At 50.8% G+C, this 25,365-nt stretch overlaps 10 protein-coding genes across 10 annotated transcripts; 5 read left to right on the top strand and 5 right to left on the bottom strand.

Moving 5' to 3' along the window:
* Positions 1-898: 898 nt before the first annotated feature.
* LTR84_002056 (uncharacterized protein) lies at positions 899-1,706 on the top strand (the record flags this gene model as incomplete). Its single annotated transcript, XM_064845670.1, has 2 exons — positions 899-1,393; positions 1,551-1,706. The coding sequence occupies 2 exons, from the start codon at positions 899-901 to the stop codon at positions 1,704-1,706; spliced, it is 651 nt and encodes a 216-aa protein (XP_064706524.1).
* Positions 1,707-1,802: 96 nt separating this feature from the next.
* On the top strand, positions 1,803-3,009 carry LTR84_002055 (uncharacterized protein; the record flags this gene model as incomplete). The annotated part of the gene is made up of 2 exons (XM_064845669.1): positions 1,803-2,287; positions 2,349-3,009. The coding sequence occupies 2 exons, from the start codon at positions 1,803-1,805 to the stop codon at positions 3,007-3,009; spliced, it is 1,146 nt and encodes a 381-aa protein (XP_064706523.1).
* Positions 3,010-3,712: 703 nt separating this feature from the next.
* LTR84_002054 (uncharacterized protein) lies at positions 3,713-5,695 on the bottom strand (the record flags this gene model as incomplete). The annotated part of the gene is made up of 1 exon (XM_064845668.1): positions 3,713-5,695. One exon carries the CDS (start codon positions 5,693-5,695, stop codon positions 3,713-3,715), a length of 1,983 nt encoding a protein of 660 aa, XP_064706522.1.
* Positions 5,696-6,250: 555 nt separating this feature from the next.
* On the top strand, positions 6,251-9,376 carry LTR84_002053 (uncharacterized protein; the record flags this gene model as incomplete). The annotated part of the gene is made up of 1 exon (XM_064845667.1): positions 6,251-9,376. The coding sequence occupies one exon, from the start codon at positions 6,251-6,253 to the stop codon at positions 9,374-9,376; it is 3,126 nt and encodes a 1,041-aa protein (XP_064706521.1).
* A 935-nt stretch (positions 9,377-10,311) lies between these two features.
* On the top strand, positions 10,312-12,271 carry LTR84_002052 (uncharacterized protein; the record flags this gene model as incomplete). The annotated part of the gene is made up of 3 exons (XM_064845666.1): positions 10,312-10,369; positions 10,431-12,093; positions 12,145-12,271. The coding sequence occupies 3 exons, from the start codon at positions 10,312-10,314 to the stop codon at positions 12,269-12,271; spliced, it is 1,848 nt and encodes a 615-aa protein (XP_064706520.1).
* Positions 12,272-13,040: 769 nt separating this feature from the next.
* On the bottom strand, positions 13,041-14,345 carry LTR84_002051 (uncharacterized protein; the record flags this gene model as incomplete). Its single annotated transcript, XM_064845665.1, has 1 exon — positions 13,041-14,345. One exon carries the CDS (start codon positions 14,343-14,345, stop codon positions 13,041-13,043), a length of 1,305 nt encoding a protein of 434 aa, XP_064706519.1.
* A 484-nt stretch (positions 14,346-14,829) lies between these two features.
* Positions 14,830-17,909, bottom strand: LTR84_002050 (uncharacterized protein; the record flags this gene model as incomplete). Its single annotated transcript, XM_064845664.1, has 8 exons — positions 14,830-16,447; positions 16,512-16,821; positions 16,872-17,062; positions 17,116-17,245; positions 17,316-17,390; positions 17,441-17,500; positions 17,563-17,640; positions 17,699-17,909. The coding sequence occupies 8 exons, from the start codon at positions 17,907-17,909 to the stop codon at positions 14,830-14,832; spliced, it is 2,673 nt and encodes an 890-aa protein (XP_064706518.1).
* Positions 17,910-18,479: 570 nt separating this feature from the next.
* LTR84_002049 (uncharacterized protein) lies at positions 18,480-20,033 on the top strand (the record flags this gene model as incomplete). The annotated part of the gene is made up of 5 exons (XM_064845663.1): positions 18,480-18,822; positions 18,873-18,969; positions 19,024-19,267; positions 19,327-19,540; positions 19,609-20,033. The coding sequence occupies 5 exons, from the start codon at positions 18,480-18,482 to the stop codon at positions 20,031-20,033; spliced, it is 1,323 nt and encodes a 440-aa protein (XP_064706517.1).
* Positions 20,034-20,491: 458 nt separating this feature from the next.
* LTR84_002048 (uncharacterized protein) lies at positions 20,492-21,674 on the bottom strand (the record flags this gene model as incomplete). Its single annotated transcript, XM_064845662.1, has 3 exons — positions 20,492-20,935; positions 20,995-21,321; positions 21,402-21,674. The coding sequence occupies 3 exons, from the start codon at positions 21,672-21,674 to the stop codon at positions 20,492-20,494; spliced, it is 1,044 nt and encodes a 347-aa protein (XP_064706516.1).
* Positions 21,675-22,219: 545 nt separating this feature from the next.
* Positions 22,220-23,651, bottom strand: LTR84_002047 (uncharacterized protein; the record flags this gene model as incomplete). Its single annotated transcript, XM_064845661.1, has 2 exons — positions 22,220-23,128; positions 23,196-23,651. The coding sequence occupies 2 exons, from the start codon at positions 23,649-23,651 to the stop codon at positions 22,220-22,222; spliced, it is 1,365 nt and encodes a 454-aa protein (XP_064706515.1).
* Positions 23,652-25,365: the final 1,714 nt, after the last annotated feature.

Raw genomic sequence — 25,365 nt, 5'->3', positions numbered from 1 at the left:
GTATGAGGGGCACATTCATCTATCCGGACGCTTGCATATGACTGCTCAGAGGCCCAACTTCACAACCGACCAGTGCTTTTGCCCCTCAAAGAGCGTGGCAGCTTCTGTCTCTGGCCCAGAAACTTGCCTCGAGGCTCGCTCGATTGGGTCATAGATCGCCCGTAACTGATTTCCGTCGTCTCTAAGATCTCATCACGTGCTCTCAAACACAAACATTCTTTCATCAATATTCTCGGTTTTTTTCCCCTCCAGCAATCAACATGGCTTTGCTGTTTCATTGTCCCTGCTGCTCTGCTCATCTGGGAGGAATTCCCGGGTACATGTTCAGCGTACAAAACGGCGGACCACCTCACTGTTGGCCATTTACGCTCAGATCTTCGACTTGTTTACCGCGCGTCGGCTGGAGAATGTGGCCTGGGTGAACCATCACGCCTGTCGTATGGCAACTCTCATTCTCGTCACATAATGTCTGAAAGAAACCGAAGGCCGCTGGCACCTGCTGTACCTCTTGGCCCAGCGCCGATACCGAGTCCAACCTTTAGAACATCTCAGTCGTCCCCCCAAGCACGCCGTAATATTACGACTGCCTGTCGCGCATGTAGAAGGCGCAGATCCAAGGTGCGTGTTTTTCATCAGAGCTGCTCATGCCATGGCATTCAGGCCGTTGTTATCGCCCTTGCACGCTCCGCCGCTTATCTCGACTAAGGCCTGCGTGCTTTGTGTCGCCAGCATCCTCCTCGACCTTCAGCCTTGCGTCGGTTCTTCTAGTTAACACGATTTAAGATTGTAACACTCACATGATTTTGATTAACAGTGCGACGACAACACCCCATGCTCAGCCTGTGTAGCAAAGCAAACCGAGTGCGTTCGCGATCAGGCTGAGGATGGCCGGCGCAAAATGGCCTGGAAGCGCAAGGTCGAGGAGTTGGAAGAAGATAATAGATCTCTGCCTGATCTTCTTGACGCCATCCGGACTGGAGAAGACGACCAGGTTGACCGTCTTGTTGCCTTCATACGTAGCCAGGCCTCACAATCCGAGGTTGTCGACTATGTTGCCAACAACTTCATCAAAGCTTCATCAACGGCTGACCACGAAGACGGACGGAGCAAGTCTTCAACCCGTCAACAGTCGCCTTCATTGCACCAACCTCGCCTCCCAAGGTCTATCCAGCAATCGCTCAGACCTTGGATTACCGTCTCCGCGCACCCTTGGACGACGGTCACTGATGACGATGATTTGGTCTCACATTTGGTCTCGTTATGGTTCACCTGGCGCCATTGGTGCTATCCATTCATAGAAAGAGATGAGTTTGTCACTGCAATGCGATCCAAGGATGTGGAAAGTCCCGTATGCACACCAGCTTTGGTCAACATGATCCTTGCTGATGCTTGTGTAAGTCCCAAGTCAAATGGAGTCTATCCATCGCTGTTGAGCACGACGACCACGTAAAACCTAGCTTGTTCCCTCGTAACCACGAGCGCCGTCCAGTCCTTGAATTCACCTTCTGCCAGATACTTGCCTTTCGCTGACAAGATCCATCTTCCCATAGTTCGATTATGACCTTCCCAACGATGCACAGCCTACGTCCGCGAACGAAAGACCTCTAAGAGACTTGTTCTTTGACGAGGCAAGACGCCATATGGAAAGTTCAAAAAGCAAAAGATCATTATCAGCGATTCAATACTTGGGTGTGCAATGGATGTAGTAAGTTATCAACAGACGTTGCCATACGGAGTTTCCGACTGACATATGATGATCAAGTCTTGGCAATAGCGGGCTCGACTCCCTGTCTACTTCCGTCATGCATGAGGCAGTCCATCATCTGAAGCAGTTGGAGAAGCCGAGAAAAGCAGACCGATGGAAGAGTCGAGTCTCGGCTGAACAGGTAACTCGAGTAGAGAAGATCTTAGGCTATACTACATGGGCAACCTTTGTTTCAACAACAGCAGCCACTTTTGCCATGCGAAAGGATCCCCTGATGAAACCTCCGGATCAGAAAAAGACTGCAGCATGCCCAGGTGACGCCGGGGAAATGTGGGTACCATACCCTCAAGAAGGCCCATCTGTGGTTGCTCATGTTGATTGCCATCTTCGATATCTTGGAAGGCTGTTCGAGATTTGCTTCAACATTAGCGAATACCTCTTCACCCAGGAACAAGATGAGAAGGCATTCTGGACCCGAGATACTCTGGAGGATCTTCATAACGAGTTGGTAGCATGGTATGAAAGTTTGATCGGCTGTCTACAGATCGACTCTGTCAAAGCACCCCATACATTAAGTGTGCAGTAAGTTTCAACCTGACCTTATAATGTTTAGCACGGACTGGACAACTAAAACAATAAATAGCGCTCAATACCATTGGTCTGTCATGGTTCTATCCGAGCTGAACTTCACGTCTCACCTCGACGACGAAGACGATGCCACCGTTGCCCTACTTGTTCCTGTAATTCAGGCTCAACACATGGCTGCCGCGCTGGCCATCGCCGACCTCATCCATCGCCAATGCATACACTGGGGTGTAAGTCATGTTCCGACCAGCTTTCTCCAGCCCATCAACGCCGCTATTCCGGTGATAACCAGCGACTTGGAGCCGGCTGAACACAAATCAGCATTTGTCAAACTCGCCATAGGTCTCCACAGCCTGGCACGTAGATCCGTGTCAGCTGAGAGCGTCCTCCGCATGCTAAGGTTACGTCTACGGCAAAAACGACTTATGGCATCTGGTGATATCGATCGACTCTTCGCCGAGGCTTCCGAACAGTGGAAAGCGAGTTTGTGGACTCCACCGCCACAGACGAGACACGAGAGCTCGAGCAACCCGAACCCGGGCTTCACTATGGCCACCAGTGCAAACGTCATGGACGGCGATTACCCGGACGGCGAGGGATCCCGTCATCCCGTGACCGACGGAGGTGGGACACTGGATGAGAGCTATGATCTGCTTGTCAGCAAGTGGAATAACTTCAATCTCAGGGCGTTTTCGAGTAGTAGCTCATCGTCGAATTAATCCCATAGTCATGTCTGGCTAAGACGAGGAGTTGGACATGTCTCACATCATAGCCCACTACGAAGGCCAGTGATCTTCTTGCCATCAGCGTCAATTAACCATACGGGCCGATAAAAGACCTCCACGACATGTTCATCATTCCCAACTTCCGAGGCAGAGAATTTGAAAAGAAGGAAAATTATCGCACTGTATGTTGAACCGAGTGGCGAGATCCCTCTCAGGAGTCCCACTGACCCCGTCGGCGACCTCGGAGCAGTACACTGTCGCAGCTCAGATCCGATAGCTAGCCAAGATCTGTATCCTGTCCCAAGCAAGAAAGAGACCCAAGCACAAATATAGAACGTTAGAGGGAGATATATATATGTCTTTCATCCAGCCGAACAAAAACATTCCTATCCGAAGTCCAAGTCCATGTGCACATACATGTTCGGTCGTATGTATCTCTATTCCACCAATCGAGCCCTTTCTTCAATCTATTTCTCCTCGACCCTCGGACGCTACTCAATATTGAAAATCCCCACCCCCTTCTAAAGCTTGAGCGATAAAATGTCCCCGGATGGCCCAATGCCTACTTCTTCAAAATATAGCGAAGAACGCCCTTCCTGTTCCGTCCACGTCTTTCTATTCCGTTTTACGCCAACGACGCCAACGACGCCAATGTCGGCCTCGGTCTTCGGTGTCACTGTTCACTGCTCACTGTCTGTCACCCACGCGCCCAATTGTGACGCCGCCCAAGAGCCCCATTCGCTCGATCGTAGACTTCGAGGCGCCACCGCTCGTCCCACCCGTCTTCGGCTTGCAAGTTGCCACTGCTGAGCTCGTCGTCGCACGGCTGTTGAGTTTTGCTGTTGCGTCGTGTCCTATTGTTGGTGTTGGTGTTGGTGTTGGTGTTAGTGTTGGTGGTAGCATTGCTACTGCTCCCCACGCTGTCCCTGCGACTATGCCCTGTGGTTAGGGATGTCTGCTTGCGTAAGAGAATTGGATCGGTGCTCTCATGCTCTTTGCGCGGTCGCTCGTAGCATGACAGGTTCATTACATGGTGATTGTTATGGCTGTGGTGGTGGTTATGGGATTTCCCTTCACTGCCGTGCGGAGATAACGTCGGATCAACCATGGCTACGGCAGGCGAGCCGGCCCTGATATCGTCAGTGGACAGGAAATCGAGCTGGATGACGTGGTTCGCGATGCCGGCGTAGATGGTCGGCGAAGACGGAGACGGACTGGACAGCGAGTAGATCGAGCCCCGGTACCGTTCCGCGCGCCGGTTCGGCTGCCGTGCCAGCGGCTCCCAGAGCCGGTCGCGGTAGCTGACCATCGGTGTGAGGAAGATGTTGATGTCTCGCTGCGTATGTGAGGTGTGGAATGTTTGTGTAGTGGGGTCGTACGCTGTGCTTTTTGTGGAATGGGATGGAGGGGCTCGTAAGTTGTGTTGGTGGTTGCTGGTGTACGAGTATGCTCGAGCGCCTGACATGCGGAGGTCGAACGTCTTGATGCACCCGTTTTGATGGCTTCCGGCGACAAAGCGTTCGTGCCCGATGGGTATCAGCGAGAGGATCTGTCCGTCGTCAACGACATCGGTGTATGTTGCGACGAGCTTGTCGGGGAGGCGTAGGTCGTGGAGTCGGGTGCTGCCATCGGTCCATCCGGAGAGAAATAACTCGCCTGGCCGACTGCTGGTTGTGTAGCTAATGTGATCCAGTGGAGCAATTACATTGGCGTTGTGTCGGCCAAAAGTGGTGGCACCGACGCTGTGTACTAGTGGTGAGGTTGATAAGCCTGTGGGAGTGACGTCGTAGATATTGATCGGGCCCTGGTCGCGGCCTTGGAGGAATTGTGATGCTACCGCCAGAGTGGTATCAGAAAGGAATTTCGTGACTCTCTTCCGCTGTTGTCCTTTCGTAACGTCTTGAGCCGGTATCGTGTCACTTGATTTTACGAATTTGTCGGGGTTTCTGACTGAAAATAGTCGAACTGATTCAGCGTCGCATATGGCCAGCAAAGGGTTTGCATTCTTGCTGACATCCATGCAGTTGATATTGATGGATCCGGTCAGGTACCGCGAGCCTTGCACGAATTCGTTTGCAATAGACGTAGATTCGACCTTCATGACTTCACCGTTCGCTTTCCGCAGAACCATAGTCTCCCCATCCGGGTTTTCATGTTGATCCGGTAACAAAAGCCTGACATCTAAGATATCCAGTTCTTGACGGTGATCATCGGGCACCCTGAAGGATGACCAGCTCACAACGCCGCTATTTATGGTCCGTACTCTGAGCCTACCAGCGGCACCCCAGGCCAGGACCTCCTTTCGAGCAGACCAAGATTGACCGTGCCAGGTTTCATAGCTATCAATGCTAGGCTGATAGCCTATGGTGTTGTAGATTGGTCCATCCTCCGCCCAAGCAAACTCTTCGGGTGGTGGGCAACACTCTCTTGCAATGAACGCTCTTCGGTCCCATGCTCGAGACCGTGATGTCAAGCATTGAGCAGCATCCCGCCACAGGGGAGGGGTTGCGATGGTCGGGAATGCCCTCTGAAGAAAAGTGCGAAACACAGAGTAGTTGTCCTCAGATATGATGTCGTGGAGCTTGTGGGTTGTCAACCCTAGATTAAGAATGGAGGACGCTGTTGGCAGATGCCCGACGACTTGCTGGATGACCTCTACTGGAAGATCTACCAGTAACATTTAAATTGGTGTTGGCTCTTGAAATCGATATCAAGAATGACTGGGATGAATTTTGTAGTTTTGGTTGATGAGAAGAGAACCCTTAGCAGGGCAAGTCTTGTGATATAGTAGTTAATTCAGAGACGACGGTTTGAGTCATGCGTCTGATATTTTGCATAAGGCGGACAGCAGATCCATGTTCAACTGTAGCCAATGGCGTCATGTTGGAACAAGGTCCGTTTCAGCCTGGTGCCAAGCCCAGGCTGAACACAGAGAAAACATTGTCAGACAGTATTGACACTATGGGCTAACTGACACACTCCATACCCCCAAGACCGCCCCCAAGTGCCCATAAGGGATCCCGAGTATGTGACTCGGCAATTATTGTCTGACACGGATATTGTCCTCACACTATTTGATGCCAAACTCCAATCGGCAAGAGTGACTCCTTCGCGTGTTTTTATCAACCAGTGTCATGATTCGAACCTTGCGGCTTCTACATCACACAGTCATCCGGCCTTCTTGTCAGAACATGGCCATTACAAGCGCTTCCACATAGAAGCGTGATGAGTCGGCATGGCCACCATTAAGGCCATCGAAGCCAAATCCGTTCATCAGATACAATCTGGCCAAGTCATCGTTGACTTATGTTCTGTCGCCAAAGAACTGATCGAGAATAGTTTCGATGCTGATGCCACTTCTGTCGAAGTTCGCTTTAAGAACTATGGCTTAGATTCTATTGAGGTCCAAGATAATGGCTCTGGCATCGCTCCCGCCAATTATGACAGTCTTGCTTTGAAACATTACACCTCCAAACTCTCGAGCTACGATGACTTGTCTAGCCTGCAGACTTTTGGTTTCCGTGGCGAGGCACTGTCGTCACTATGTGCCCTTTCGAAATTCTCCATCACAACAGCACAGGCTGATGAGGTTCCAAAAGGCAAGCACCTGGACTTTGATGTAATGGGCAGATTAAAGTCGACCACAATAGTTGCCTCACAGAGGGGTACCACTGCCTCTGTGGAGGGCTTGTTTGAAAGCTTGCCTGTGCGTCGCAAAGAATTGGCCAAGAACATCAAACGCGAGTATGGAAAGGTCTTAGGTCTTCTCCATGCATATGCTTGCATTTCTGTCAATGTCAAATTCACCGTCAAGCATGCCGTCTCTAAAGGCAAAACTATGACAGTGTTCTCCACCAAGGGTAATTCCACTACAAGAGAGAACATTGCAAACGTCTATGGAACAAAGACACTCAGTGCGCTGGTCGCCCTGGACTTGAATCTTGAATATCAAACCACGTTGACGCAAGTGGCCCATAAGGAGAAACACTCCAACATTCAGGTACGCGGTCATATATCCAGGCCTGTCTTTGGTGAGGGAAGACAGACACCAGATCGCCAGATGTTTTTTGTCAACGGTAGGCCTTGCGGAATACCACAAATTGCCAAGGCTATCAATGAAGTATACAAATCGTTCAACGTGTCGCAATCACCATTCATCTTCGCGGACTTTATAATGGATACCAATGCCTACGATGTGAATGTGTCTCCAGACAAGAGAACCATACTACTCCACGATTCTGCGTCACTGGTGGATAGTCTCAAGACTTCCTTGACCGAAATGTTCGATCAGCAAGACCAGACTGTGCCCCAGTCACAGTTTCAACTACCAAAGCTCCCATCCTTCAAAAAATTGAACGTTCCACAACAACAGACTTTGGATTTATTCGACAAGGATTCCAGAGACACGCCTGACTCCGACCGGTCCGTAGGCAGAGAGAGGAGCGGGAGTGTGGGTGGTGAGGATGATGAGGATGTCATACCCAAGTCTTTGCTGCGCGATCAGTTCAGACTAATCACCAGCACAAGGGAGGAACCCGATCCCGGTATGGATGAAACAAGGAAGGCGAAAATGCAAGTAGATCGAGCACGCAAGGCTCAAAAAATTGCAAAGAAACTAGCAGATGATGCAGAAGGAGATGCAGAAGAGAATAAAGATGACAAGGGAGAGTTGAAGGACGGATTACAAGGGAAGCCTGAAGACGCAGACGAAGATGTGATCGAGAGCCTGGAAGAAGAAGATGGGGCCTCGCAGACTGAAGCCGTCAGGATACATGTGAAAGACTTCAACGCACGAATGGCCCCGCAAAAGGCACGGGCTTCGATTGTGGACGCTTCTATGACTCCGCAGGACCGAGAACAAGCAACGAGCAGGATAACAGACCATGAGGATCAAGATAAACCAGGACTTGTGACAAATGCCTTCGATCGGATGAGACCAAGACGAGCGTCGGCAGAGCTGGCCACCATCACAATCGGGGATAAGACAGTCACGACGTTCTTGGGTTCGCAACCGGCACAGTCTCAAAGCATGGCTGCTAGAAAATCAAACCCTTATAATGGCAAAACATTGGCGACTCCCACACAGAATAGCATGACCTCAAGGTCATTCTCGCAAGCATTGAGACGGTTCGGAGCGTCAGGGACAAACACTGTTGAAACCGATGAAGCAGCGGATTCTGAAGATGAGGTCCGGCGGCAGGAATCCGACACAGATTCCGAAAACGAAGCTCTCTCAGAAGAAGCCTCAGAAAACCCGGGGAGCGTGGCAGGGCCAGAGGAGCTCGACAGGGAATATACGACTTCTGCAAACGAGCTGAACGAGCAATCAGACGAGGACTATATTGACGAAGCCGAGAAGAGACAATTGGAAGAGGCCCGGGTGACAGAACTAATTCGTTCCGCTGAAGAGAGTTCCAGAATTCCGAGCAAAGAAAACATGAAACGAGCGACAAAGGCATTGGACGGAGGTCGGGCTAAAGACTCAATCACCAATCTTGCAACCACTGTTGAGATTTCGATATCAAACATCAGCCAACAGGTGGCGAGGCTGTCCAGGCTAGACACCCAACTTGCAAATAAAACTCGAACGTCACTTTTTGAAAAGATCGAGGCAGATCCAGAAGAGCGGCTCTCTCTGACAGTTGCTAAAGCGGACTTTGCCAAGATGAAAATTGTAGGACAATTTAATCTCGGGTTCATTTTGGCTGTGCGGCCGCAGGAACCGCATGGCGACGAGTCGAAGCGTTCCAACGAAGATGAGCTATTCATCATCGATCAGCATGCTTCGGATGAAAAGTACAATTTTGAAAGACTCCAAGCCACAACGGTGGTTGGCAGCCAAAGACTTGTACGACGAGTCACGCTGGATTTGACGGCAGTTGAGGAAGAGATTGTTCTCGAAAACAATGAGGCCCTGGAAAAGAATGGGTTTCTGGTCGAGATCGATACCAGTGGGGCGAGTATGGTTGGTCAAAGATGCAGACTGGTCAGCTTACCACTGAGCAAAGAGGTGGTGTTTGGCATTAAAGATCTGGACGAATTGATCCAACTATTGGCGGAAGCACCTGGAACGGGAAGCTCCGAAGTGACTCGTCCTAGTAAAGTGCGGAAGATGTTTGCCATGAGAGCATGTCGATCCAGTATCATGATTGGCAAGACATTATCGTGGAAGCAGATGCAGAAAGTGGTGGCACACATGGGGACGATTGACAAGCCTTGGAATTGTCCTCATGGACGTCCCACGATGCGACATGTATGCAGTCTGAGCAAATTTGAAGCATGGGGTGAAGGAGAAGACGAATACGGGGAAGAGAGGATGAGTATGGGGAAGGCACTGCAGAATTATGTATGCGGAAACTGATAGGAATATCTATAGACCTGGTGGAAGGTCAGTGGAGCGGATCAAAGGGAGGAAGCCTTGTTATGGTATGTAGAAGCAGAGCACGAGTGGGTGACGGGGATGGTGGTCATTAATGGGTCATCCTTACGGCCTTGAGGCTTGGTATTTTTGGAATGGCAGATATATTTTGTGTGTCTTCCGAGTTCTTCCACCGGATGCCTTCACAGTCTGGAGTCTGGAGTCTGGAACCCCAGCCGATGAATTCCCGTGCTGGGGGTCAGAAAATGCACCGATGGTAAATCCCGAACGAGAATCTGAGTCAGTGGGAGACCAGCTGTTATAGTACGGATAGTCGCACCTCTAGCTCATCTGGCCCTTGGAAAGTCAGAAGCTTACGGGCGAGACAGGCACCTCGGGCGCTGCTAGCTGATCTACTACCGTTCTTAGTGGCGGATGGGCGGTTCCTAGGCGGGACAGCATTACCTAAATCAAAGTCCAGGAATGCCAATTGTCTTGACTCTTGGACCTCGGCATTGTCAAAAGGCCTGGTCGTCCACTTCTCTTCCCACCAGTTCCTGTTCGCCGACTGCTTCTACTACGCCGCGGTAATTCCTGTCTTTGCCAGTCACTTGCATACGCTCCTTCCCGAATCCTATCCGATCTAAAAAAGTCGCGTGAACCTACGTAGTTTCACTGCATACAAGTCCTGGTTCATTTTTCTCAACCTGGTACACCCTTCTTAGTTCTTTCCTTTCTTCCACCGTCTCTCCTCTCTGACCTGGGTAATGTTGTCCACACTCGGTCGAGCATCTCTATCATTGCGACCGATCCCTCGATCTGCCAGGTCTTTCTCTTCCACCTCGTCGCGAGCTGTCCAGGTAACGGATTCCTCCCCTGGGCCGAAATTGACGTCAGAAACGAGATCATGGCTAATCTGCTTCCCCCAGGCTTTCACCATGGCCCCCGCAAACAAGAGGAAACAGTCGACAAAGTCCCAGTTTTGGGTAACTGAAGGTATGTATTTGACTTATCCCACCAGAACCACTTGTCTGGAATCTTTCTAATAGCATACCAGAGTACCGGGAGGATGCTTCCAAAGGTCCCATGCTCCGATTCGAGGATTCTCTCCCACGATTGCCAGTACCCTCCCTCGAGGAGACATCCGCCCGCTATCTGAAGAGCATTCACCCCCTCTTGACCAAGGAGGAATTTGCCAACTCCGAAAAAGCTGTAGCTGAGTTCAACAAGCCAGGTAGCCTCGGAACAAAACTCCAAGAAAGGTTAATAAGCAGAGCTCAAGATCCCAATGTCAAGAACTGGATATCAGAATGGTGGAACGAGGCTGCTTATCTCGCCTACCGCGACCCTGTCGTGCCTTACGTATCCTACTTCTATTCTTTCCGCGACGATCGACAACGGAGAAATCCCGCCAAACGAGCTGCAGCGATCACGACCGCGGCCCTCGAATTCAAGCGTCAAGTCGACAATAGTACCCTCGAGCCTGAATACATGCGGAAGAAGCCCATGGCAATGAGCAGTTATGAGTACATGTTCAATACCTCTCGTGTGGCCGCCTTACCAGCAGACTATCCTATTCAATATCCTGCTGAAGGCAACGAGCATATCATCGTCATGCGACATGGTCAATTCTTCAAGGTCCAGACACACGTGGCCGGAAAGCAGTTGAACACTTCCGAGCTCGAACAACAATTCACCAAAGTCTACAAAAACGCCCAAACCACCACTCCCATCGGCTCTATTACCTCCTTCCCTCGCGACCAAGGCACCAAGGCGCGTGAAAATCTCCTTGCTGCTTCTCCACTCAACGAAGCAACTCTGAAAGAAATTGAAGCCTCATCGTTTGTGGTTGCCCTGGATTCTGCTTCTCCAGTCACTCTCGAAGAACGAGCACATGCTTATTGGCATGGCGATGGTGCCAATCGGTGGTATGACAAGCCCCTTCAGTTCATAATCAACGACAACGGCACTGCTGGCTTCATGGGCGAGCATAGCATGATGGATGGAACCCCCACACATCGACTTTGTGATACCGTCAACGCCCTTATCGTACACAACAAACTAGACTTCAACAATCCTTCTATTCGCTCCAATCTTCCCGATCCAGTCGCCCTTCACTTCGAAACATCTGCCGCCGTTCTTGAAGATGTGGCCACCGCCCAAGCTCAGTTCCGCCAAGTCATCTCTTCTCACGATCTCCGAGTACAGGCTTACCAAGGTTATGGCAAAGGCCTGATCAAGAAGTTCAAGTGCTCCCCTGACGCTTTTGTTCAAATGGTGATCCAGCTGGCATATCATAAGATGTACGGTAAGAACCGTCCCACCTATGAATCGGCTGCAACACGAAAATACCAGCTAGGTCGAACTGAGACAACAAGAACCGTTTCTGATGAATCGGTTGCATTCTGCGATGCCATGGCCGATGCTTCTGTCTCTCGTGAAGAAGCCGAGCGCCTGTTCCGAGACGCGGTTAAAGCCCATGTCCAATATACCGCTGATGCTAGCGACGGATATGGTGTTGACAGACACCTTTTCGGTCTGAAGAAGTTGGTACAGGAGGGCGAAGAACTACCAGAGATTTTCAAAGATCCAGCCTTCTCTTACTCTAGCTCTTGGTATATCTCATCCAGTCAATTGAGCTCGGAATATTTCAATGGATACGGTTGGAGTCAGGTCATTGACCAGGGCTGGGGCATTGCTTATATGATCAACGAAAACAGGTATGTTTGCATTTTTCTATTGACAATGACCTTATACTAACCTCTTGGCAGTCTACAATTCAACATCGTGTCCAAGAAACTCGGATGTGAGCGAATGAGCTTCTACCTCAACGAGGCAGCAAACGACCTTCGAGAACTGCTGACACCATCACTTGAACCTCCGAAGGCCAAGTTGTAAGCTGTCTTTGACCTTGGCGCTACGAACCGCCTACTATTCATCCACAATTGAAGCTCGGTCTCATGCCGGGTGAGATGAGTTGATCAGTCAGCATAAGTCTTTTTCCAATCAGCGAGACTTCTTTGATCGTGCAACACAGTGGCACTCTTACTGTACAGCACAAGACTTGATTTGTGGAGATCATAATGCTCTGGGATAGACGTGGGCCGATCCGGCGGTGGGACCGGACGGAGGGTATAGATCTGCATGCATTCCATGTCCGGGCGAGTGATGTGATTGAAGATCCATTTCAATCTGAGAAGGCTTGAGGAATGTAAGATATTGTTTGTTGCATCTTGACCCAGCTGGGGCAGTTTGCTACATATGTCTTTCCTTGCTTTATTTTCCATGACTATGTCCTTGTCGTGCTATTCTGAGCGAATGTCAAATGACAATATATATATGCTCTGGCACATATATTATAGCATTAGGTATATAGAACCTTCATGTGAGGGATCGACCAAAAAAAGTATAAATTATCCTGCTGTATAGACTCTATTTTGTGCTCTTGTTTGTACAACCATTTTCCCGGGATGAGGACTGATATCTCATATAGTGATGGTAATGTACAAACCACGTCTCGCTGGTAACACCCCTAAATATATATACACATCCCTTGAGTCCTGAGACATTCGTTTGGTTTGGCCTCGTCACGATCCATTCCGTCAATTCTCGTGCCAGCCACTAGACGAGACCAGCGAGACCACACCATTTATTTCTTTTGTCTCTCTCAAGCTGGTGACCAGCACGACTCGACAGGATCGGAATTCGGATAAAGCGGGCGACCGGCACGACTGAGCACGACTTCCTCTTCTCTATCTCCTTCTCCTTCAGCATCCACGGCACGGCCGGCCGATCCGCGAGCGGAAGGAGGAGAGGAAACATAGCGCTTCACGACGTCCACGCCCTCGAGGCCGAGGTTGCGCGCCGCTTGGTTCCAGATGATTTGCTTGATGCGGCCTGTTGGCGGTGCGGGCGCCACAGGGGACTTGAGCGGTAGCTCTGTGTCTATGGGTCCATTCCCAGCTTCGGCCGTCGTGAGTTGCTCTTGGATCGGGGATTCCATGCCTGATGCCAGGGGGGTGGCGGCGGCGACTTCCTCGAGCATGATCCAGACCAAGCCACGGTTCGAGCGGCGTAGACTCTCGATCACGCCTTTGGTTGCGGGGCGCGTGCCGACCAGGATGCCTATCGCTGGACTATTGCTGTAGCTGTAGCTGCTGCTGGTGCTGGTCGACTGAATCCCATCACCACCATCATCAACGATATTACCAACATCCACATCTCTCGAGACAATCGACTCAAACAAAGACCCCAGCCTCGCTCCTCTCACAGCGCCATCTAACTCGCGAATGAGGTTCGGCCCGATCTTCGCATGCTTGCCGACCAGCCGCTTGCACTGTACGACGACTCGGAGCACCAAATCGTGGTCGCGGTCGTAGTTGGCAGGTCCACCCCGCCTACCGTGCTCCTCCTCCTTCCCCTCCTCATGATCGCCTGACGTCTCCCTGCTGCGCGGCACGCGCCATAATCCCACCAGATCGACGCCGCGGTCGCCCCGCCCGCCCACGCGCTGCAGCTCAAACCCCTGCCGCCGCAGTGTCTCCTGCGTGACGTATTCGTACACCGTGCCGTTGTAGACGCTGCTGCTCGTCGAGAGACCCGTGCGTTGCGCGTGCGAGAGGAAGGTTGCGAGCGAGTGATGTGTTGCGCTGGGGTTTATCGTTCGGCCTGGGCCTGTGCTTGGTTGAGACGGGACTTGGGATTGAGGTAGGAGTGTATCTTCGCTGTGGGCCGGCGAGGTAGCGGTCCTGGGAGGAGAGGCCGAGTTGGAGTAGTGTCTCGCTGTGGCTCTACTATTGCCCGTCCAGGACAGAAGTATGCTCCCGCCACTGCTGTGCTCGACCGTCCACGAGCGACATGTCCAGATTGACGGCCGTAAACTTAGGATCGGTGCCCGTCGTCGAAATATCGCGCTAGGCCTATACTCGTAGCGAGCGCAGGTTGCGATGCGGCAGCTGCCCACCGAAGACATGGTTGTCGTTGCGATTTATGTTGATTCGACATTGTCCGAGGCGCACCGAAATACCCTTGGGGCGATCATCAGGGCATTTCTGGTGCAATTGGATACGCACTTCCGTAGGCAGAGACGCTGATTATGGTGTGTGTAGTTGTCATATGAGATTGTTGGACTCAAATTTGAAGACACGGACGAGGCTGCGGTGGAAATATACGTGCTACCCGTGAGAGAGACGGCTAATCTTCGGAATGATTGGTATCTGGGGGGGCACCAAGCGATACTGTTACCCTCAAGAATATTTGCTCGGTGTTTCTTTGAAGAGTAATTCTCATTTTCATCAGTATTATTTATTGCAATTTTTTAAGAACTGAGATCTGGACCTTGACAGCAGCTCCAAGCCATCCCCACGACAAAAACTGAGAGACGTTGGTTTGCAGCGAAGAGAGCAGACGAGTAATGGCACCCAGATGGGATATGCTCGAAAAGCATCATTATACCTTCAAGCACGAATTGTCTTTGTCTTTTTGAAACTCTGCTGCAAGACATTGATGCCCATGCCCAAGTTAAAAGCCAGCCAATCTTCTTGGCCATACAGCTTTTTCTTGATGAGCCCGAATGTGACGGATCGCAATATTCGGATGACGTCGCCGACCATCCCCAGTTGTGGCATTATGCTGATCCCGAGATCTTCTTTGAAAGTCGCCGTGGCACCGCGGAAGGTAGCTGACCAAAATTCGATCACTGGACCGAGAGTCGCAACCAAAGCCCACAGGAGTTTTCTGTCGCCTTCTGGTCCACCCATCTCGCAGGCTATCTTATTCCACCCCTTGGAGAGAGCGCGGTTGACCTCCTTGAAGAACAGATCCGACTTGGGAGAATCCAAGAGCCAAGCCACCTGAGGGTTCTTGGGGTCTATGATGAAGTAGCTCAAAAACCATCGGGGGCCGATCACCTTGACCCTCTCGTCCGCTCGGATGGTGCCAAACACGCGTGACTTGGGGATTATCACGCCCGTGACACTGGCCTGGTCGTTGCGGAACATCTCAAAGAGGGCAGTGCCGAAACCTCCTGCAAGAGAGGCAAACTCGTCGAGCATCCGCAGGACCAGAAGTCTGTTTCCCAGCCATTCGAGCTGGTCAAGAGCCTTGGAGCGTGCATTCGTGTACTTGGATGGCGGCCGAAAAATGTGCGTCTGCAGGATCGATAGCGTGTCTCGCGGCATCTCCCACAGCAGATTCGCTGTTGCGTCGCTAAGACGAGCCATGTTTGGCGAGTCCGGGGCCGAAGGTTCTAGAAGCAATGTCATCCACGGCCTCAGGTATTCGGCCACCTCATGGATTTTCGATCCCGGCAATGAGGCTGCTTCTTCCGATAAGAGTCGTTTCTCAAACTGAGACACGATGAATTCGATCAAGTCGGCTTGGTCCCTCTTGTTCTTGCAGAAGGTCGATACGAAGCTGTTGGACTGTTGTCTATTGACAATGGCGCCGTCGAGGCCATCTCCAAAGCTGATCAGGTACCTTGGATACACGCGTGATTTCGCGTTGTCTAAATGTTTCGGAAACCGCGGGTAGGTATATTCGAAGTCCTTGCCTCTGAGCATGCGATCAACAAACATTTGGCAATTGTTGAATACATTCCACTGCATCTTGGTGCTCTTGCTCATCATCAGTGTCGCCAGTCTATTCAATTGTGCCCCCACCTCACGTTCGAGTTGTGGTTTCAAAGCTTGAACGACCTTGTCCGCCAGGCGTGAAAGCTTCTTCTGCCGTCCTTTCGTGCTGCTGCCGGCCCTGAAGGTGCATAGAGCTGCCTGTTCTCTCAATGTATCGATGGCCGAACTTTCGAGGCGACGATGATCGGGGTTGGTAAAATAGCCGGAGAATGCCCCTCCGTAAACTCGTTTCACACTTCCTAGTATCCTCCGACTGCGAACGTCCCGTGGAGACCTAAGGATTCTCAGATCTTGGCTTTTCTTGTGCAAATACAAGTCCATGCACTCTTGCATGTCAGCAATTGAATCGGCATCCTGATCTGAATTTATAAGACTCAAGACTGCCTGTGTGGAGGAGCAAAGCTGTGGTAGTGGTCTTGGAGAGATGAGCACTCCTCTGGTTCTGCATCACTCAGTATTGGATGCCTGCTATTAAAAAAGGGAACATAACTCAAACAGGAGCTTACCCGGGGACGCCCATCTCAAATATCAATGGACCGAACATCAGGGACAAATGGAAGGAGCCTGCTGGGGTCACTAAAGCGAGGGCCTCATCCAGAGTAGATCCAAGAGAGCTTTTGATGAGCGTTTGAGTGTAAGCCTCGAAGAGGGCGGTGGTGTCGAGGCTTTTGAGAGCGGAAGAGATTTGCCCTATATCCCAAGCTCGAGATCCGGCGAGAGAGTTCAATAAAAGACGTGTGGATGGCTTCTCGCCCTGCTGCGCGCGGTGGCGCTTGTCCTCTTCGTGACTTATTGTCTCGCGAAACCTTTTTACGTCTTTGAACGTCAGTATCAGGCGTGCAGTAAAGACTTGAAGAGCAACTGACTCTTCTCCTGGCGAGGTTCCAGGCGCTTCCTTGAGAAGTGGTCGACGTCACAGATGTTTTGATGACTTTCTTGCACTGCGCAGCTCAAACAGAGCCTCCTGACAACATCTTCGGGGGCAACGGCGCGGTCAATCACTATGCGGCCAGTTTGCATAGTTCTTCCTATCAGCAGAGGGGGATCCGGAGAGAATCTAGACGTTCATTTGATATCAGCACAACCTGCATGCGACGAGATCTTGCTTACGGACAGCCATTGTCACATTCGTAGAAGACAGGAGATCTGATGAGGTAGGAGCACTCGCTACAGACCAATCCTCTCCACAGTCCTCCCAAGCTGTTAAGCAGGCTATTGGAGGAAGTTTTCGTTTGTTCGACTGAGACCATTCAGAATTGACACCGGAAGCTAGAATGTGGAGCTTTGCCATGTGTGAGACCATTACCTACCATTTGGAAGTCCGGCTTCATGGCTTGGAAACAGTAACTGAGCTGGCTCATGTACGACATCGAGATCGAGAAAAGCTTTTGGGGTCGATTAGAGCCCGGGATGTATCAAGAGCTACGCAACTTACCCGATGATTGCAGAAGGTATCGAGAAAATCGATCTTGGGGCGACTGGAGATCGTAATGGTCTGCGTTTATTTAGACCGTGGCAGAGGTTTAATGTCACGGAGAATTCTAGGATTCTAAGTACCTTTTGCGAATCTGAGTGCTTCTTTGTAAAGCGGCACCTGCTCAAAGTCGACCTTGGTGGTTCCATTGGGGACATTGGCTAGATACCTTCGATTAGCCCCTTCCTTTCGTCATGTCAAGAGAAAAGAAGCACTCACTCCAGATTCTGAAGAGTTTCCTGAAATTTTCTCCAGCTATTTCGGCGTTCGGATCAAGTTCATTGGCATTCACGTTGAGAAGTTCACCGCACTCATTGTAGAATAAGATCATGTTCTGCACCTCTCTCGCGACAGCCTTCCAGTACAAATTGAGCAGCTGCGAAAACAAGTCCTTATTGTTCTGGACTTTCACTCCATCTTTATCGGCCATGTTTGCGGAATAGATAATGCCCCTTACAAAAAGTTGAGCGAACCTTGGGAAGTGTTCAGCCTTGTGGTCCTTGGAAATCGAAGCTGAAAAGTTGGTGGACTGTGTATGCACTTGTAACTAGACAGGGGCTGGGGAGAGGAACCTGAGAGTATCAACACGAGTATAAATCGTCAAGTTGCAGAGAAAGAAACTGTCTTCAGCAATGACAGCCAACAACACGTCCAACAACCATCCTTGCATCGTACAGCAGTCGACACAAGGGCAAGTGATGTGTCATAATTGGCCAATCACCAACCCTGGCTTTCTATGCATGCAGGTAAAGTTCAGCTTGATGGGGCGCAGACCTAAAGAGGGGCACCGCCAAAACGCTTTTCAGCCTCATCGAGGGTAAGTTGCACTGTTTGGCAGGATATAGTAGGCACCGAGGTTCAGATTCGACTGGAGTGTGCTCAGAGAGCGTTAGTATAGAAGAAGTATTATTTTGAACCTCGTCGCGATAACGACTCCATTCAGGATTCCATCAGGCCACGACTTGCCAGGATAGTCTCAAGCACTAGCAAATCCCATAACATGGCAACCGATCAAGTCCAGAATCGCGAGAAGGAAAACCCATGGGACGAGTGGGAGACGGAATCCATGAGTCCGCTGCTTGTGACCTCTGTGGCCGACGTGGTTCCTGAAACTCGATCCGAAATCATCGAGAAGATTGAGTCTGGCCTGGTCCATGTCAATCGCTTCATCAATACCCCAGTCATAATCAAGTATGGGGTCAGCTTCGTTTTGCAGTCGGGTGCTTCCCTAGTGAGATCCTCGAAATCGGTTCGATCGGCGGACAATGTCGCAGCATCCGCCCGAGCTTCTGCAGAGGCCACTCGACATCTGGCACTGGTCCTATCCGATGCTCCACTAGATAGTACGTGCGGTTCGACGTACGATGCTGTACCATCGACTGACTGTCAGCAGAGAAGAATCAGCTTGGCTGGGAGCCTTACCGCCTGAAGCTCGAACAAAAGCAAAAGCAGATGAATGAAGGCCGACAGCGGGATCGCAAAGCACACTGGTGAGCATAGAACGCATTCACCTAAGACGCTTATTGACCTCTTCGACCAAAAAGGTCGGAGTCGACTTGGGAGTTGGTACAGACCGCCGCGCGCTTGTCGAAGGAAGTCTACAACAAATACCCCATGTCGGAAGGAATCATATTCGAGGCACAAGGAGACTCGAAAGCCACAATCGTAACCTCTCAGAACCACAATGGCCATGGTTTATTGGTTGTCGCCATTAAAGGCAGTGAGTCTCGAGATGACTGGTTGCTCAACTTCAACGGTGAGCCGACGGAATCTCCCTACTCCAAGAAGGTGGGCACCAACGCCGGGATTCACAAGATGAATAATCATGGTCCACTAACTATCGAAAGCTCTTGGATGGAACGATGAAGTGGCATAAAGGTTTCCTTCACGTCGCGTCCGTGATGGACCCCACGATCGTGGCAGCCATCAAAGATGTGAGGAACGAACAGCCCGATATCAACACCATCCTCTTCACGGGACACTCTGCTGGGGGTGCCATTGCCCAGATTTTTCTGGCCGCAAGCAATTCGCCAGGCACGGAATGCTACAAGGCCGTGGCAGGTAAGCAATTCAGACAAACCGTTTGTGGCGAGATTTGAGAACAACTGACATAGGAAAATAAACTCCAGGCTGCAGTGTCTCCTGCATCACGTTCGGATGTCCACCGGTGGCAAGCAAGCCGATTCCACCAGCAGGGTCCGGTGAATTCATCGCGGTCATCAACGACGATGACCCGGTGCCTCTGGCCCAAGAAGCGTACATCAAGACCCTCATCGACGTCTACACCCTCGACAAGAAGAGCTTCAACGAGAAACACAAGCCGAACAGCGGTGCAGCCATCCATCCGGAGCCTGCACTGCGAGTCAGTGGTGATTGCATCGTGCTGAAGGACGTCGATCCGGACGCGGAAGACGATACAAGTGGCTATGAGGCGCTGGAAGTCCCGTCGGAAGACATCGAGAAAAGCTTGTTTGGCAACCCGCTAGCCCATATGATGGATGAGTATCTGCGCCGACTGGCGGCTATAGCCTCTCAATACCGGGGTGGGAGCTAGTTGAAACACTTTTGTGTTGAATAAGACCGAAATCTGAGGCGGAAATATTGTAAAACTCACAAAAAATCCTTATCATGACATGCATTTGAGATCAACTTGTGGCTCCCTCAACACCTGCGTGAGCGAGGCTGAGTACACAGGGTGAAAGACAAGAAAGTCGACTCACTCAAATATAACAGACCATAATCTTGGCATTTGTCGGTGTCATACCTATCGAAATAGGTAAGTAGTGGGAATCATTGTCCCGAGGAACACTTTACACATGCTCAGAAAGAGATTCAAATCGGGGGTTGTGATGTTCATTTCTGGATTATATGTTGATACAGGAACCGGGCCTGGTGTGGCTCCCACCAATGTACAACAGAGCCAAAGCTTTTTCATGAAATATGTGTATATACAGACAGAGACAGAGACAGCGACAGCGAGCGAGTATCCTCCGCACCGGATCCCACTCACTCTCATAGCCGCTTGCGGGTCCTCGTGTTGGCTCTAGCACTGATGCCGGCCTTGTGGACGAGCATTCTGCGGTCCCAGGCGCCGCCCTTACCCTCGACGACATTGATCAATTCTTTGGCCACTCGCTCGGCCAACTTTGACTCCTTGCGGTTTTCCGCCGACGCCAAGATCCATTTGATCGCCGTCCGCCGCCGCTGCTTGAGACTCAGTGGTTGCGGGATCGGCATGGACGCTCCACCTCCCAGCACACCTTTTTGCTGTTTGATCTTGATCAACGGCGCCACCGAGTCGATCGCCGCGGTCAGGTATTCCACCGGTGAGAGTGGGAGGGCTTCCCGTGGGAAAGTGGTGAGTAGAGCCCGGTCGGTTGCTAGTGCGCTGCCCTGGGGCGTCGGTGCGGTCCGGAGAATTGTTAGAATGTCGTCCATGGTCTGTTGAGAGGCAAACTGATGTCAGTCTAACTTGTACTGCCAGAACAAAGATAATGCCTCAAGAAATATCATACCGATTGTGCTCTGCTCAACTTCCCATGCCTCATCAACATCTTGGTGAGCGTGTTCAACACCGTGTCATATCGACGTTTGAAATGGTTGGTCTTGTTCCAATTCGTCATGTCCGGTAGCGGGAATTTATGACCAAGGCCGGCATCAGGATATGGCAGTCCGACGGCTTGAGTCTCGATAAAGTCGACCTGGGCCACCTCTGCCAATCTCCGGACACTGGTAGAATATGATCTCGTTCCTGAAGGGGATTTGGATTGTTTGTCACTGTTGATGGCCTGCTTCAGCACCTCGGGCGCCTTGTCTTGTGCATCTTTGTCGCGTTGGAGTATCTATGGAAAAAGAGCATCCGGTGTTAGCTGAGATCGCCCCGGTCCGTTTTTCGATCTTCATATCCATCGGTCCGACTCACCTCTTGCACTGGGGTCCCCTGATTGATATCTGGTGGTGTATTTCCCATCGACTTGTCCAAAGCAGCTTGTTCCTCGCTCACGTGTGGTAATTGATCCGTGTTTGGACCTTTGAAGTCGGGGTCGACGGGTGTTGTAGCCGGTTGCTTGGAGGAGGCATTGTCGCTTGCCGCTCGTTGTTGCAGAAGGGTGGAGGCGAATGGTTTTTGCGGTACGGAGGGTCTGGTTCTGAACGCCACAGACCGGGCGGTGAAGAGGTTTAACCGTGGTGGCATTGTGATTGCGTGAGTATGTTTAACAATCAATTGATACACTGGCCGCAGATATTCAGAAGTCGAGTCAAGGAACGTGCAATTGACGCCAAGATAGTCACGTGACAGTTCAGATAAAGTCGATGACGTCTGAAAGATTTTAGGTCTTGAAGCCAAGGAGATGAAGAAGACTACAGTGCACGGAGAAGTGTCTCAGTGTGCTTCGGCGTAGCCCAGAAACACCTTTTACAGGTTTCAACCCTCCTAATATTCACTCTGGGGTATCTAAGGAAGTACAGTAGTGCCAAAATCAACATCAACGAAATCCCATAATAAAAGCTTAGAGTAATGACAAGCGCCGGAATGAGTAGTAAAGGAAATGTCCCCCTGCCGTTTTGTTCCACATTCCCCTTCCAGAAAGGTTACCAGGGCTGAGATTTAATCCAACAATATATGCGTTGGGGAAAAAAAGAGTACAAATGAGATTTGTCTGCATTGCCGCATATTTCTGGAGCTGTGTGGGGATGTACTTTTGATGTGCGACAATCATCCTCTCCATCTTACACTATTCAGCTTGCCACATGTCCGCTGAAAAGCTTGTGGCCGAGGTTGAGGCCTGATTCTTGGTTGTCGGGTAGTACCCAGAAAGCCAGAGCGATGATGATGTACATGCCCAGGCAAAGTAGACCTTCCAAATAATTGGATTTGCCATCTTGGATGAGAAGAACAACCACGAGCGATGCCAGGAAGAAGGAAACCGTCTCGAAGGTCTCGAAGTGCAAGGTCATTGGCTTGTCCATGATCCAACCGAGAACCACCAAGAAGGGAGTAACGAACAAGGCAATCTGAAGACTGGAGCCAATAGCCACGCCGATTGCCAAGTCCATCTTGTTCTTCCAGGCCACAATGACTGCAGTGACATGCTCGGCCGCATTTCCGACAATTGGAATCAGGATCAAACCAATAAAGGTCTTGCTGATGTGTGCCTTTTCCACAATTGCAGGAATGCTGTCAACGAGGTACTCGGCGCAGATGGCCACCAACAGGGTGACTACAACCAAGGCGGCACCAGCAGCCCAGGGACCCAAAAGTTCAGGCTCGTCTCCGGCATGCTCTTGAGCCTCAGCATCGTCAAACAGGTCGGCGTGGGACTTCAATTGGAAATAGAGATATGCCACGTAGATCAACAAAAGGATGATGGAAGTGCCTCGCGACAGGATCATGATGTTATCTTCTTGCGATTTATTCTCCGCCATGACGGCATAAAGGGTCGCAGGAATGATCAATGATGAGGTGGCTACCGTCATGAGCGACGACATGGTAGATGCGACGGTCGAGTTGAAGGATTGTTCTGGATATCGGAGACCACCCGCCAAAAAGCAGCAACCCAGAACGAGCAGGATGTTGGACAAGATGCTACCGAGCATACTAGCTTGAACGATGCGGATTTCATTGGCTTGAAGAGCGATGATGCTCACCTGGATGGGAGTTGTCAGTGGGATTTCTTGACCCGGGGAGGTGGTTCCGTAAGGACGGGTAACATACAATGAGTTCCACGGCGTTTCCAAAAGTGGCATTGAGCAATCCTCCCAAGGTTTGTCCAAGTGGTACAGCAAGTTCTTCGGTAGCGAAGGCCAATAGTGAGGCGAGTGGGATGATAGCGATGAAGTTCAGGACGAATTGAACGACGGGGTTCCACTCAAGGATTCCTGAGATGATACCCAAAGGCACAAAGACAAGTAGGACGTTGACATAGTTGGTCTTGAGAACCTCCCAGGTGGTATGTGCGATGAGGAAGGGGTATCTTATGGCGGGATTGTCATGCTTGTAGTAAGGAGTGCCGCTGTCGGTACTGGCATATCTCGAGAGAAGGTTGGTGCGCTCGTTGGGTTCGGCGTCGCCATTGAGACCGGTGTGCTCGGAAGGCATGATTTCGTTCGCAGTCTGATTCAACTTCTTGCGAAAATTACTAGCAGCTAAACCGTTGGGCGTCGCCGCCATAGTCAGCGCAAAGATACCGCAAAGATACAAGTTGAAGGGTGGGACGAGAGCGGGAAGAAGGCGGAACGCAGTGCAGTGTATGTTAGAGGTACAACGGTGACAACAGATGTGAAAGCGGGACAAAGGAAATCGGGATGGATACATACCCATATGTTATGGACCAGAGCATGGATGCAAGAAGGGAGAGGAAATAAGACTTGGGGTGTGAGTGATGATGTCGAGTTAGTGATGTTTAGACACGGACACAAACAGTAGTAGTAAGTGCGCAGTGGTGCGGGTGTTGAAATGAAATCAGGTCCGCAAGAGAAAGCTCAGGTGCCCCGAGGTTCAAGGTAGAGAAGAGAGGCCTGAGCACACAGCAGCCAGTGACGGAGGGAATGGAGCTGCTCGCCAAGTTGCTTGGCAACAACTTCTGGGAGCTTCACTTTTCAAGTACCGAATAGTGATGGATTCTGATAGGTATCAAGATCCTCCAGGAGAGGCGTTATACTTTCCTGGCAAAGGTGCGCAGCAGACTCGGATGGAGTTGAGTGTTGTGATAGAGTTTTGAAAGAAGCCTGGAAGATCGAGCGGCAATTGCGGATACGCTTTTAGTTTGGTTATGGACGTGACGCCTAGAGATTACCTAGAGATCACCCAGAGATCACCTAGAAGATGGGCAGATGAGTGGTGCTGTAGCACTGCTGAAGAGTCCCCCCAACCACGACCACAACTGACACTCCGTCTCTCATGCCTGGCGAACAAGGAAAGCAAGCTTCCAGTGTTTGGGCAACAAAGTCTGTAAACCTTCCACATGTCCCCCCTGTCACCTCCCCTCTGTACCCGCCTAAAGCTCCATCATCCCGGCTTCCAAACGCGCCGCTAATGCAGGAATTGTGGCAGTGCTGGCCTTGGCAATCCGTCCAACTGTCACTGCACTTCAAGTTCAAGTTCACATCATTATTGTCACCAACAGGTAAAGCTCGAGATGACCACCAGTCATATCCGTCCCAAAGAGATACGCCTCTCTACATGCGTGTTCGTGTTCATGTCCATCGTCTCCAACATCTGATACATATCTCAAATTTGAACCGAATCCCACGCATTCCTTCCAAGCACCACTCTCGGACATTTTATGACGTCGAAGACCCAACATCTAACCAAAGTCAACCAAACTAAAGCAGGGGTGGAAAATCACCACCCACCAGAACGTCGATAATAATTCCCCTGGGTCCTAGAATGGGATGAAGTCTCCTTCCTATTTGAGGTCCAAGAGGCAACACGTATTATTATTGATGATTACACTTCCCTCGGTGTAATTTGTGGCTCAGTGTCAATGATAATAATGACGGAAGCTCAAGGTAGTTCTTACCGAGTATTGGGAGGAGGTGCCGATAGGCCATGCGAATTACCTCTCAGGCCCTGGCTTTCCCGGCGCACCAGAATAAGATCCACACAGGTCGTAGCATATATTGCATATATTCATCAGTACTTGATGATTAGACACACATCAGACCTCACTCATAGGCGTCCACCGTTAGATCCCTCTATACGATGGGCTCGCTGGAGTATCTCGCAAGACCGCACAGGGCCATCAGAATGCTACGAGTAGTTAGATGATGGATCAAAAATTAAAATTCATTTAGACGCTGATCCCCGTTGCCTACTAGGTACTTGGGTAGAAATCTCGCAACAAGGCCCCGAGTTGAGATCGCCAGGTACCCTGGATACAAGG

This window comes from Exophiala bonariae, assembly GCF_035927105.1.
Source record: "Exophiala bonariae strain CCFEE 5792 chromosome Unknown scaffold_12, whole genome shotgun sequence".
NCBI lineage: Eukaryota > Fungi > Ascomycota > Eurotiomycetes > Chaetothyriales > Herpotrichiellaceae > Exophiala > Exophiala bonariae.
The sequence above is the reverse complement of the archived record's forward strand: the minus strand, read 5'-3'. Positions and strand labels throughout refer to the sequence as shown.